This window comes from Nyctereutes procyonoides, unplaced genomic scaffold (assembly GCF_905146905.1).
Source record: "Nyctereutes procyonoides isolate TBG_1078 unplaced genomic scaffold, NYPRO_anot_genome, whole genome shotgun sequence".
Taxonomy (NCBI): Eukaryota; Metazoa; Chordata; class Mammalia; order Carnivora; family Canidae; genus Nyctereutes; species Nyctereutes procyonoides.
In genome coordinates this window covers 52344333-52358676 of record NW_026575042.1, presented here as the reverse complement: position 1 = coordinate 52358676, position 14344 = coordinate 52344333, and the positions used below count along the sequence as shown (strand labels likewise).

Genomic DNA, 14344 nt, shown 5'->3' with positions numbered 1-14344 from the left:
TTGCTGATTCTGCTTTGTATCCTCTCGCTGTAATAAATCAGTCATCAGTATGATGATGTGTTGAGAACTCGGAGGGATCCTCATGAATCCCTGAACCTGGGAGTGTCAGGGGACCACTGACACATTGCCCCGACTCTGTGTTGGGGTTCCCAGGACACAATGCTTGACCTGTATCTTCCTACATAGTTTATGAAAGCTAAAGGACTCAAGTCATGAGATGCATAGTAAGCATCCTCAGCTTCAGTTAGCTTCTTTCCTTGTGCATTTGATCTACTACAAACCCCATGAGTGCAAGGTCTTACACACAGTAATTATCTGATCTCCAATAAGATAAATCAGAGTAGTTTGGCAAAATGAGTATTATTAGTTTTTTTTTATGGTGAAGCAAACATAAAATTTATCATTTTAACCATTTTTAAGTATACAATTCGATGGCATTAAGTACATTTACACTGCTCTGCTACCGTCACCCCTATCCACCTCCAGAACTTTTTCATCATCTCAAATCGAAACTCTGTACTCTATTCTGTAACCCACCCCTCTGGCCACACCGCTGGTAACCACTATTTCTGTCTCTAGGAATGATAACTGCTCTCGGTACCTCATTTAAGTGGAATCGTACAGTATTTGTCCTTTTGTGTGTGGTTCATGTCGTTTAAGCATGTCTCCATGGTTCACCCATGTGACAGTATGCATCAATCATTCCTAAGGCTAAATCTCAACTGTATGTACACACTATTTTCATTTATCCATTTATCCACAATGGGCATTTGAGTCGTTTCCAGCTTTTTTCCTACTGTCAACAGTGCTATCAACACAGGTATACAAACACCTCTTTGAGGACCTGCTTTCAATTCTTTTGGCTATTACCTCCTAATGGAATTGCTGGATCCATATGGTAGCTCTAGGCTTAATTTCTTGAGGAATAGACATACTTCTTCCACAGTGACTGCAGCATTTTACATTCCCGTTAGCAATGCACGAGTTCCACACTCTCTACATCTTTGCCAACACTTGTTATTTTACTATCATTAACAGAAAAAAATTTGTGTTATTTTTTTTTTTAAATAATAACTATCCTAGTGGATAAAGTGAAATCTCATGACTTTGATTTGCCTTCCCTAATGATTAGCAATGCTGAACATCTTTTCATGTGCTTACTGGCCATCTGCGTATTTCCTATGGAAAAATTAGCTATTCGAAAAATAAATACCAGTCTTAGGCAGAGATCATCTTTATATTTTTAAGGAGCTAAATGGTCAGGTGAAGAAATCTATACAGTCTTTTAAATAGTACAACAATACAAATATCAACATTTAGTCTGTGAACATTTAGGAGCTCTGTCACTTAATCTTTTTCCTGTAACAGTTCTATATTTATCTTCTTTCTTCTTAAGAAGTTATGCCCAAGAGGTTGGATGCTCAAATATCCTTTTTTTAAAAAAACTATGACTCCTTTCCCATTTTATTTTTTAAAGATTTTATTTATTTATTCATGAGAGACACACAGAGAAAGAGAGGCAGAGACACAGGCAGAGGGAGAAGCAGGCTCCACGCAGGGAGCCCGATGTGGGACTCGATCTCGGGACTCCAGGATCACGCCCTGGGCTGAAGGTGGGCGCTCAACCACTAAGTCACCCAGGCATCCCTCCCTTCCCCATTTTAAGATGTTACAGAACTCATTACTTAAAAAGTATTATGCCATTACAAGTATTTTTTGAAGACAACAACAACGAGGGAGCCTGAGTGGCTCAGTCAGGTAAGCATCTGCCTTCAGCTCAGGTCACGTTCCCAGGGTCCTGGAATCAAGCCCTGAGTTGGGCTCCCTGCTCAGCAGGGAGTCTGCTTCTCTCTCCTGCTGCAGCTCCCCCTGCTTGTGCTAGTTCTGTGTCTCTCAGTCTCTCTGTGTCAAAAAACAAACACAAAAAACAAACCCCTCCCCCCAAAAAAACCCAACAACGTTAATTTACTCAGATTTCATTAATAAAACCCATGCATAAAAGCATCATGTCTCTCTCACAAAAACAAACAATAACAAAAAAACTGACCTCTTTTTCTTATTTATGTGAGACTTTTTTTTTTTTTTTTTTATGTGAGACTTATTTTGAGAGCACTTGCCTTTAAATCAGAAACTGAGGGGATTTTTTCTTCTAGGAACATCTCACCAAGTTGCTCATCTGAATTGGCAACACATTCAATCAGCTCTTGCCGGTGGTCAGCTGCCGCTGCCCTGAATTCTGCTGGAATTTCCCCATACCGAACAACCTGACTAAGAAAAGAAATGGTTTTACTACTTGAAGGATATTCAATCAAACGTTATACAGCACCAATGAAAAAGATAAATCCTAATGGCTAAAAATTTTTTTTAGATGAGAAAGAATTCTGATATATTTGCATTAAAATGGCAAATAAGACTAATGTAGATCTTTAAAATTTAGACGGAATAGTGGACAAAAATACTTAAACAGGCAAATTGTAAAGGTTGTACTGCTAGTAAATGTAAGAGCCAAGATTCAAAGCCAATCAGACCTCAAAACTCATATGACTCTTGAAAATTCTATCAACCAAGTTAATCACAACATCAGTCACTAACAGGACCAGGGACCTGATTCTATTTCTTTCCACTAATAAACCAAATCACACAATTTTAACATAGAATAATTTATAGTAAAAAAAAATGTTACTAAATATGACTGACAAACTCTTCCACCTTAACCCAGGTCTCCATTCCTCTAGGGGCTGAATAGGTAAGAGTCACAAATAAAACATACACAACTGAGAAATGGATATACTTGGTATGTTAAAACATCAGTCTCAAAGGTTTCAAAGTATTTCTTTAAAAATGAAAACTAATGCCAAAACAATACGCTCTTCAGAAAACACATTCCTAAATTTAAAAAGTAAAAGAAGCCAACTGCAAATAGGAAATAATTCTTATTAACCCAAAGAATGCTCTTAACAGCCTTCAGATCATAATTTCATCGTTTCTGGCAAGCTCCCTGGTTCTTAGCTTTCCAAGTCAGAATCAGTTGTGGAGTCCTTCTGATATTTATATACCCAGTGGTCTAAGGCTGGGAAAGGGGGCAGGTATACTAAGAAATTTCCTCTGTGGTCGGAGCACACAACAATGTTGAAGAGCCTCTACTTTAGAAGATAAATGTGTGCTCTTGTGACTTTGGGGAAGGAGATTCATTCATTCATTTACAAGTATTTTTTGAGTCCAAGTTCTAGGGCTGGGGATAGCACTGAATAAATTTGATAAAGTATCCCGGTCCTTTTGGGCTTTACCTTCTAAGAAATAGTGGATAAACGACAGTCACTATCATCACACGACAAGTTAGAGAAACGCCTCATCCACAAGACAGCCTACATCCTTGCCCTGCCTACAGGACAGCTGATGAGGATGAATGATACAGTTAACACCCTTCACTCAGCTGCTAGACTAGCAATCCCCGTCTCACAGCAGAGAAAGAAACCCTCTCAGGAAGTCTCTCTGGAGAAACTGCTTGGCTCTTGGGGCCATTCTTCATAATGAAGGACGACTTCCCATATTGTCCAAAACACTGTCCCTCAAAATGTGATCTGCAGATCTACAATGGCAGCATCATTGGAAATGCAAATTCCAGGCTCTATCCTAGATCTACTGAATCAGAATCTTCTGGAGGAGGAGCCAGGAAATGTGTTAACAAGCTTTCAAGGTGATTTTTCTGAATGTCAAAGTTTGATAACCCTGGGAAATTAGTGTTTTATATGTAGAGGTCACTCAAAATGGATTGATGGATCAAATATGTCAAAAAATTAACAATTTGCTTCTTACATTATCCAAACCACATTTGTACTATTTTTAACTGTGTTTACATATTATCGTTTAACTTTGTAATCTCGTATAGTAGATAGAGCAAACACTCATTATCCATATTTTCTTCCCATTTTTTTTTAAAGATTTTATTTATTTATTTGTGATAGACATAGAGAGAGAGAGAGGCAGAGACACAGGCAGAGGGAGAAGCAGGCTCCATGCCAGGAGCCTGACGCGGGACTCGATCCCGGGACTAAAAGATCGTGCCCTGGGCCAAAGGCAGGCGCCAAACCACTGAGCCACCCAGGGATCCCTTCTTCCCAGTTTTTGTCACAATACCCAGGACATAGCAGCTGCTCTATAAAAGTCTATGGAATCAACAAACGAAAAACTGAACAAGTGGAAAAAGATACATTATTAACCCAGTGGAAAAAGATACATTATTACCCACTGATGGCCTTTTACCACACCATGCGTATCATGACATAAATTACCCAGAAAGCAACATGTTCTCCCCCTTGGCATGAATACTAAGCAAAAAACAGAAAGCAACTAGAATTAAAGGCATTAAAAAACAAAATCATTTTGAAGTATATTCCTGCAGCCACATTATTAAAGAGATGTTTCCTCTATGTTTAAAGAAATCATCCTTTTTCTTCTCTTTGATGTTTTTTAAAATGTAAAATAGTAGTGACATTTTTTTAACTTACCCAAAGTCTCCATCAAAATAGATGGCTCGTTCCTCAATAAGATCTATTATACCTCTAAAATCACCCTCCAAACCAATGGGTATCTGCACAAATGCTGCATTATGATTCAGTTTAGACCTGAAAAATAAAAATACATGTTTACCTCTTTTTTCTTCCTTAAATCCCTTTGAAATGACAAATAAAAATAAGTCAATGGCAGATGTTGTGGAACTGAGAGGGGTATCATCAGGAGCTCAGAACAGAAAATATAAAACAGCTGGGAACAACTAAACTCACCATTCCCAAGAAGTCAATACTCTATTTAGGCAACAAAAGAACTCTAAAATAAGTATTTTCCCATCAGATCCCCAGAATATCCTGGATCAAGAACAGAAGAGGGAAGAACAAGTCAACAGTGGTTGGTCAGAAAACTAAAGGATAGTGGGATCACCTTGCCTATCTCTCATTCTTAGATTAGCCGACTCTAGCAAAGCTGAGTACAGCTATCTGAAGCAGAGGTTCTTATAGACAAATTCTTAGCATGCAGGTTAAAAATCAGACGCTCATCATCAGCCTGTACCCTCAATCAGGCACGACCACTGAAGGGATTCATTGGCAGGAATTCTCACTCAAGAAGAAATATGCTCTAGCTACCGTTGTTTCACCTACACTCTAGGCCCCCATCTGTAAGTATGAACAGGTAACTAAGAATCACCAAATATCTGAAGGGTACCAATAGCTTGAAAGAGAGTGTGAGCTCAAGAAACAGTACTGACTTCCAAGGAGAGAGTGACTTAAAATGTGAAGATCTGAGAAGTAATCAGCTCTGTTAATGAAGACATTGCAATAAAAGAGAAAGCTTAGGAAATCAATTACATAACTGCAGAAATATAAAAAAGAAAAACAGGCAATAACTGAGGAAACACAGATGATTATCAGATTAGAAAGCCTGAAGACTGACCTCAAGAATTCTCTCATAAGCCAGCCCAAAATGAGAACAAAACGTAGGAGAGTATGTGGTAACGCTAACACGTGGCAATGAGATCCAGAAGTTCTGAAATCTGTGTAACAGGAGTTACGAATGCAGGTAAAAGGGAGCAGAGCAGAAAAAGAACTGCAGCAGTCAGATAAATGCTAAAAGATAATCTTCCTGGAATTCAGACAAAGCCTTGGTGGGAACGGCCCATCACTGCCAAATACAAGTAAAATATAAGCAGCAAGGACAAAAAGTAAAGAGGTTTTGTTTTGCCAAGGAAATACACCCAACGAAGAAAAACCGTCACGCTCAACAGTGCACACGGTAGTACTGGCACTGGAGGCTCTTCAACACCGTCTCTCTCGTCATCAGACACGTCACTTTTGGAACCTCCACAACCACAAACTTTTTACACATCTACAAAAGGTGAAAAGTGAAACTTCCACTCTTTCCAAAGGCTATGTGAAATCTAAAGTATTGGGCAAAGTGTAAAATGCTACGACCACGACTGAGTGACATCCGGTACAGAAAGGAAGTGCTACTGTTGTTTAGTAAGTGTGTTACCATAGGAACCCAAGGGAATACACCCTACTACTCAAGGGCAGTAACGAAAATTCTTTAAGTAAAGGTTAAAACAGAAGATCCTCTAGGTTTGTCTAAATATATAAAGTACTTTCAGAACGTTCACTAAATTACTTCTCTAATCATAGCCAGTGAATTGCCAGATTGCTTTATTTTTAAAAAGTTTAACTTTTATTTAAATTCAATTAGTCAGCATAACGTACATACTTAGTTTCAGAGGCGATGTGCAACGATTTACCAGGTGCATAGGACACCCAGTGCTCACACATCACATGCCCTCCTCAACGCCCATCACCAACGTAGCCCATCCCCCCCCCCTCTGATGACTTCCCGTTGTTTTCCCTCCCTGCCCCTATGATTCCCTGCGCTGTTTCTTGTATTCCATGTGAGTGAAACCGTATAATTTCTTTCTGATTGACTTATTTCACAGCACAGTACCTTCCAGTTCCATCCACGTCAATGTAAATGGGGGTATTCACCCTTTCTGATGGCTGAGTAATATTCCATTGAACGTATTATTATATGCCACATCTTCCTTATCCATTCATCGCCAAATTGTTTTCTGAACTCACCTTAAACCTCCCTAAAATTTATTTTTATTATATTTTAAATATTTTATTTATTTACTCATAAACAACAGAGAGAGAGAGAGGCAGAGAGACAGGCAGAGGGAGAAGCAGGCTCCATGCAGGGAGCCCGACGTGGGACTCGATCCTGGGTCTCCCGGGCTCAAGGCAGGCGCTAAACTGCTGAGCCACCCGGGCTGCCCCCTCCCTAAAATTTAAGCCACGTTTCCCCATTTTACAGAGAACAAAGCTGATGAGATCACACCACAAACCAAACTACTGACCTCAATGTTTCTTTACTAAGATAAGTCAGTCACTCAAATAAATTTTGAAAGAAAAAAATTTTCAAAAATAAAACTCAAGGACTCTGAATTAACTGTCCTTCTGTACATAAAGTGTCTTTTTCAAATCATGACAGCCCCTCCCGTTCTTTGTAAGGTTCAGTACCTCATTTGCTGCAGGGCCCTGGCTGGGTTGGAGCCCATTCGGTCCAATTTGTTAATGAAAGTTAGAAAAGGAACGTTGTAGCGCTTCATCTGACGGTTAACAGTCATGGTCTGGCACTGCACCCCTCCCACGGCGCAGAGAACCAGGACGGCACCATCCAACACCCGCAGGGCCCTTTCCACTTCTATTGTGAAGTCCACATGTCCTAGATGAAACAAGTGTGTGAGGCTCTTACGGTATGAATTTTTATAACATGCACGATTACAAGTTTTTTACAATCTCTGCACATGACACAAGTCTTCTACTAATTAGAATGGATTTCTTGAAACCGCCGTACTGTTTGCTCACCGTAAGGTCCAGGGGCTCATCTCTTCAAAGAACTACAAGGGCACGGGCAACTTTCAATCAGCTACAGCTTTTAACAGGCAAGAACTTTCCTACTCACAATTTATTTGCACTATTTTTTAAAGAAATCGCATAAGGATGAAGTGCTCTAGGTCCCCAGACAGATTTCTCTAACAGGAATCCATCGTCACACTTTGGAGTATTATTTGACACTCAAAAATGAGCTGGGTCATGGTAAAGAACTACACGTGCTTTTGTCAGAACAAGCTGCCATAAAACCAAGAATCAAACTCACCAGGAGTATCTATGATGTTGATATTGACATCTCTCCACATGGTATAGGTGGCCGCTGACTGAATCGTGATTCCTCGTTGTCTCTCTAGTTCCATGGAATCCATGACGGCACCAACTCCGTCTTTACCTTTCACCTAAACACAAGCACAGCCACTCAGTGCCCTGTTCCTGCACCCCGAGAAGGAAAGAAACCTTTACGGAGATGGAATGAGAACACAGATAGTTAACGACGCGGTTTTTGGAGAAGGCTGTCGTCAGACCATATCTTGTGAAACAAAAAGAAGGGATTACGAGTTCTGCCCTCTCTTTACCGCCTGGCCCTCTTTCCACTGCTGCTCCCAGGAGCTGCTAACACAGAGCAAGCACCTCAGTCTCAGGGCCGACCTTGCGTCCTCTGCACTGTCCTGCCCACCAGCCTGGTGCTGGTCTTTTTCTACGAGATAATAGGCAGACGCTCAAAGAACAGATTTTTTCCTTGCTCTACGACATGTGGATTTTGAGGCCTGGGCGGGAGGGATTTGGCTTTCAAAGTATGTGATTTAACAAGATGACCTTCCTCTAAAGAAACGGACACTTAATTTTTTTTTTTTTTTTTAATTTATGATAGTCACAGAGAGACGCGGAGACACAGGCAGAGGGAGAAGCAGACTCCATGCACCGGGAGCCCGACGTGGGACTCGATCCTGGGTCTCCAGGATCGCGCCCTGGGCCAAAGGCAGGCGCCAAACCGCTGCGCCACCCAGGGATCCCCAAGAAACGGACACTTACGTTACCCAATGATGCGGCAATTTCTTTTAGAAGCATTCCAAATGAGAAGATTCTTTTTTCCTGATCTGTGTACTTTGTAACTATTAACATTGTACTAGACAGAGTTTCAAACTCTTTTTCCACCTGATATAAACATCTTCCCGTAACATCAAAAAATATGTAAATACTTTTTTTTTTTTTAAAGATTGTAGTTATTTATTCATGAGGGAGAGAGAGAGAGGCAGAGACACAGGGAGAGGGAGAAGCAGGCTCCATGCAGGGAGCCCGACGTGGGACTCGATCCCAGGTCTCCAGGATGACGCCCTGGGCCCAAGGCACTGCTAAGCTGCTGAACCTCCCCCCCCCCCCCCCCCCCCGGCTGCCCTGTAAATACTATTTTAACAGCGACTGAAGAATGTCGTAAGACTTAACTTTTTAAGTGAATTAACAATGTTCTATTAGTTTCATGTGTTCCTAAAAGACAACCTCCCAGGGCCGCCCTCAGCGACGCTTCCAAAAGATTCCGCACAACCCTGCCAGCCGGTCTGAGTTGTCCCCTTTGTCACAGGACTTGCGGTTAAAGCCCCACCGTAACACACTCTTTTCACCTTTCAGGTCTCCTGACGCCCATTAAATCCTAACCACGCAGGATCCCTGGGTGGCGCACCCGGGATCGAATCCCACGTTGGGCTCCGGGTGCATGGAGCCTGCTTTCTCCCTCTGCCTTGTCTCTGCCTCTCTCTCTCTGTATGACTATCATAAATAAATAATAAAAAAAAATTTCCTCCTCTTAATATCTTTGCAGGACATGTACTTGCTGGGCAGCCCTGGTGGCGCAGCGGTTTAGCGCCGCCTTTGGCCCAGGGCGTGACCCTGGAGACCCGGGATCGAATCCCACGTCGGGCTCCCGGTGCATGGAGCCTGCTTCTCCCTCTGCCTATGTCTCTGCCTCTCTCTCTCTCTGTGACTATCATAAATAAATAGAAATTAAAAAAAAATTTAAATCCTAACCACGCAACGGCGAACACCGAGCTCTGACCAGCCCGGCCCCAACCGCGAACCCGCACCTCGTGCATCTTCGCGATCCTCCCCGTGTAGTAGAGCACTCGCTCTGTTAACGTCGTTTTCCCGGAGTCAATGTGAGCGGAGATCCCGATATTCCGTATCTTTTCATTCGGAATCACTCCTGACGAGCACCATCGGCGGGCTTTCCAGTTGGCCTGAAAAACGAGTCGATAAGTCAGTGACTCAGATCGGTGCACTCCGCGCGCGAGCAGCAGGAGAACAGAGCCGGGTTTGGCGCTGTCCAGCACCGATTCCGAGGGACGCGAATCCGAGGGACGCGAATCGGGGTGTCAGACAGCCGGAGCCCGGGGCGGGGGGAGGAGGGCTCCAGGCCCGGCCGGAGGCGGAGAGGACAAGGTCTCCTCCCCACGGAGGCGCAGACGCGGTGAGGGCGGGAGCCAGGGCCCGGGCCGGAGCCGGGCAGGCCCGACCCCCCCTCCCGCCCCATCCTCCCCATCCCCATCCCCCATCCTCCCCCTCTCTCCCCTCCCCCATCCCGCCTCCCCTCCCCCTCCTCCCGATCCCTCCCCCTCCCCCATCCTCCCCCTCCCATCCCCGCTCCCTCCCCATCCTCCCCCTCCCCCCGATCCCTCCCCCTCCCCATCCTCCCCCTCCCCCTCTCTCCCCTCCCCCTATCCCGCCTCCCCTCCCCCTCCTCCCGATCCCTCTCCCTCCCCCATCCTCCCCCTCCCATCCCCGCTCCCTCCCCATCCTCCCCCTCATCCCTCCCCCTCCCCCATCCTCCCCCTCTGTCCCCTCCCCCCATCCCCCCTTCCCTCCCCATCCTCCCGATCCCCCGCCCCCGGCCCCGCGGGCTCCGCTACCTGCGTCCTCCGCCAGCCCAGCGCGCCGGGAGCCCGCGGGAGCGGCCCGCGCCCCAACGCCACGGCGGCCGCGGCCCCCAGCAGCTTCATGCCTCGAGCGCGGCGGCCGCGGAGAGGTGAGAGCTACCGACGCCGGAAATGCCCCCGCGCGCCGCCGCCGGGCCGGAGAGCGCTTCCGGGGCGAAGGCCGCGGGGCGGGGCGCGCGCGGTTAGGGAAGGCACTTCCGGCGGCTGGGGGCGCGGCGGTCGCCGCTCGGCGCCCCCTGCCGGCCAGACCCGGAGCTGCCGCGGGGCGGGAGGGCGGGGCCAGAAGGTTCCGATCTGGAGCGTCCGCTGGGGCCGGGAGCGCCGCGGGCAGGTGCAGCCGCGGGGCGGGGCGGGGCGGGGCCGCTGCGTGTCGGCACCAGGACGGGACGCGGCCCGGCCCCGCTGCTCTCGGTGATCAGGGCGAGGCCTCCAGTAGGAAAAGGAGCCGACGGGGCCTGAGCGGCCCGTGGGGCAGCGGCCGAGCCCCTGCGCGCCTGGCGTTCGGGGGGGGGGGGGGGGGCGGCGGAGCGGGCCGGGGCGGGGCGGGGCGGGGCGGGGCCTCCTTCCCGGGCTGCGGGGAGCGTCCTGGGCCCGGCGCGCAAACGGCCCCGGGATACCTGGGTCACCTGGGTCCTTGGGTCACCTGGACACCTGGGTCACCTGAGTCCTTTGGTCACCAGGGTCCTTGGGTCACCGGAGTCCTTGGGTTACCGGGGTCCCTGGGTCACCTGGGACACCCAGTACACCTGGGTCCTTGGGTCACCTGGAATATCTGGGACAGCTGGGTCACTTGGGACACCTGGGTTACCTGAGACACCTGGGTCACCTGGACACCTGGGTCCCTGGGTCACCTGGGATATCTGGGACACGGGTCACCTGGGCCATCTGGGACACCTGGGTCACCTGGGTCCCTGGGATATCTGGGACACCTGGGTCACCTGGGTCCCTGGGATATCTGGGACACCTGGGACACCTGGACACCTGGGTCACCTGGGTCCCTGGGATATCTGGGACACCTGGGTCACCTGGACACCTGGGTCCCTGGGTCACCTGGGTCCCTGGGTCACCTGGGATATCTGGGACACCTGGGTTACCTGGACACCTGGGTCCCTGGGTCACCTGGGATATCTGGGACACCTGGGTCACCTGGACACCTGGGTCACCTGGGTCCCTGGGATATCTGGGACACCTGGGTCACCTGGACACCTGGGTCCCTGGGTCACCTGGGATATCTGGGACACGGGTCACCTGGGCCATCTGGGACACCTGGGTCACCTGGGTCCCTGGGATATCTGGGCCATCTGGGACACCTGGGTCACCTGGGTCCCTGGGATATCTGGGACACCTGGGTCACCTGGACACCTGGGTCACCTGGGATATGTGGGTCACCTGGGTCCCTGGGATACCCGGGTCCCCTGGGCCCGGGAGCTGACGCCGCCCCCCAGCCTGACCCCCCGCCCCCCGCAGCAACGGGTCCGCAGGGAGCGCCGGCCCCGCCCCGGGCACCTCGTCCGACCCCTCCCCGAGGACCCGGCCCCTTCCGGACCCTCCGGCCCCGGCCCCGAGCCTCGCTCCCCCGCGGTACCGGGCGGCTCCTTCCGCGTGTTCGCGCCCTCGGTGGGGTGTGACCGACCGACTCTGCTCAAACAGCGCGGCCCTTCCACCCTCAGAGCACGTCCCGGGGCCCCTGGGGCCTCCCCCTCCCCCACCCCCGCCCCCCCCGCAGGTGCGGGTGCACCTGGGCCCTCCCCCCCGCAGGTGCGGGTGCGAGGGGGCCGCGGGCCGCCGGGGGCCTGTTGGAGCCGTAGCCCCCTGCACGTGCCAGGTGCTCGGTGCGCGGCTGTTAAATGGATCAACAACAAATGCATAGAAATAGAGCAAGTGACCAGGGATGTCAGAAAAGGAAGATCAAGGTCTCAGGGATGGATTTCAAATGTACTTTTTGCAGATCACCCTTTTTTCACAATAAAGGATTTGTAACGTGATTTGAAGAATAAATCCATTAATGTTGAATATGCCCAGGAAGCTTTTTGGCTTGTGGACTTTCCAAAAATTATCTTTTTAAGTCTTTATGTGTATTTGTTTAAAATATATAAATACATAATTATGCAAATGATAATGGGATTAAGTTTCCTTGGGTTTTAAGATATAATTAGGTTAAAAAAAGCATATCTCTGGGTGTTATTCGTATGTTGGTAAATTGAACACCAATAAAAATTAATTTATAAAAAACAAAAAACACCCCCCCCCAAAAAAAAGCATATCTACTACTAAAATCACCACTTTAACAAACTAATAGTTGTCTTAGGTAAAAATTCATGCTCATTATCTAGTGTGTATGTATATTCATACTTTTCTGCAATTACTATATTAAATATGTTCTTATCTTTATTAACCATTCTTTTTGTGACTCTTTTTTTTTTTAATTTTTATTTATTTATGATAGTCACACAGTGAGAGAGAGAGGCAGAGACACAGGCAGAGGGAGAAGCAGGCTCCATGCACCGGGAGCCCGACGTGGGATTCGATCCCGGGTCTCCAGGATCGCGCCCTGGGCCAAAGGCAGGCGCCAAACCGCTGCGCCACCCAGGGATCCCTTTATTAACCATTCTTAACCAAAGTAATCAACTTTTCTTTACTCCAAAGAGAAAATTGGGGGACGCCTGGGTGGCTCAGCGGTTGAGCTTCGGCCTTCAGCTCAGGCTGTGACCCCGGGGTCCTGAGATCGAGTCCTGCACCAGGCTCCATGCAGGGAGCCTGCTTCTCCCTCTGCTTGTGTCTCTGCCTCTCTCTGTGTGTTTCTCATGGATAAAAATCTTTAAAAAAAAAAAAAAAGAGAGAGAGAACTGGAAGACAGAAAACCAAGAACTATCTAGCTAGATATTTATGAGTAAATATCATAGACGATCTCTGTTAAGGCTTTTGTTTTTCGAGAGAGTGACCTTGCTGGGGGCACGGGGCAGAGGGAGAGAGAGCATCTCAAGCAGGTTCTGGGCCCAGCTCAGAGCCCCAGGCAGGCTCGACCTCATGACCCCGACATCATGACCTGAGCCCACCAGCTGAGCCACCCAGGCACCCCACACTTGAAAATTTTTACAGACGAGTTAAGAAAACAGTCACATCTACGTACACACCACGCGTGGGTGGCTCAGCGGTTGAGCAGAGCAAGTGTGGGTCATGATCTCAGGGTCCTGGGATAACCCCGAGTGTGCTCAGCCGGAGTCAGTCGGCTTGTCCCTGTCCCTCTGGTTCCTCCCCCTGCTCACGTGTCCCTCTCTCAAATAAATAAAACCTTTAAAAATTTCAAGTGGGAGGAAAAAATAGAGAAGAACAGGAAACACAGTGACCTAGATGCTGTATCAGAAATTTTGAGTTTCCGGGGCGCCTGGCGCCCTGATCAAGACTCTTGATCTTGGGGTTGTGGGTTTGAGCCCCACATTGGGTGTGGAGATGATTGGAAAAAAATAAAATCTTTAAAGAAAACATTTTGAGTTTGAGGAAAAGTGGCTCCCAATGAGGCAGCGGCCTGGTCGGAGGCGGGCGGGAGGTCTCCAGCCGCCAGAGCTGAGGGAGACTCACGGAAGAGGCAGAAACAAAGCGGGAAATTCGGGGATTGGCGCAGCTTCGAGGCGCCGCGGGGGCCGCCGGGTTTGGGTTTTGCTTGCTTGAGCTCGAGGCGCGCAGGCTTGTTGCTTCGCCTGCCCGGGCTGCTCGCGCGTCAGGGCCGCCCTGGCCGGGGCTCCCCGCCAAGGCCGATCACCTTCCCCGCTCGGGCCGGAGGACCCGGTCACGGTGACGGCCCGTGAGACCGCTCAGAACTCGGCACCCGGGCCCCAGTGGGTTAAGGGCCCAACTCTGGGTGCCAACCCGGGTCCTGACCTCAGGGTCAGGAGGTCAAGGCCTGCGCTGGCCTCACACTGGGCGCGGAGCCGACTTGAAAAAAATTCTCAAAAGCTCTGAAATAGGGGATCCCTGGGTGGCGCA

General features: G+C 48.3%; 1 protein-coding gene across 1 annotated transcript in view; it reads right to left on the bottom strand.

Moving 5' to 3' along the window:
• Positions 1–10476, bottom strand: part of GFM1 (G elongation factor mitochondrial 1) — a 46080-nt gene extending 35604 nt beyond the window's left edge. Inside the window, exons 1-6 of the mRNA XM_055321735.1 lie at positions 10334–10476; positions 9512–9664; positions 7699–7831; positions 7059–7263; positions 4509–4625; positions 2118–2268 (exon numbers count right to left, since the gene is read on the bottom strand). Of these exons, the coding sequence (XP_055177710.1) occupies positions 2118–2268; positions 4509–4625; positions 7059–7263; positions 7699–7831; positions 9512–9664; positions 10334–10423 (849 nt within the window). The 5' untranslated portion in view covers positions 10424–10476. The remainder of the gene's footprint in view (positions 1–2117; positions 2269–4508; positions 4626–7058; positions 7264–7698; positions 7832–9511; positions 9665–10333) is intronic.
• Positions 10477–14344: the final 3868 nt, after the last annotated feature.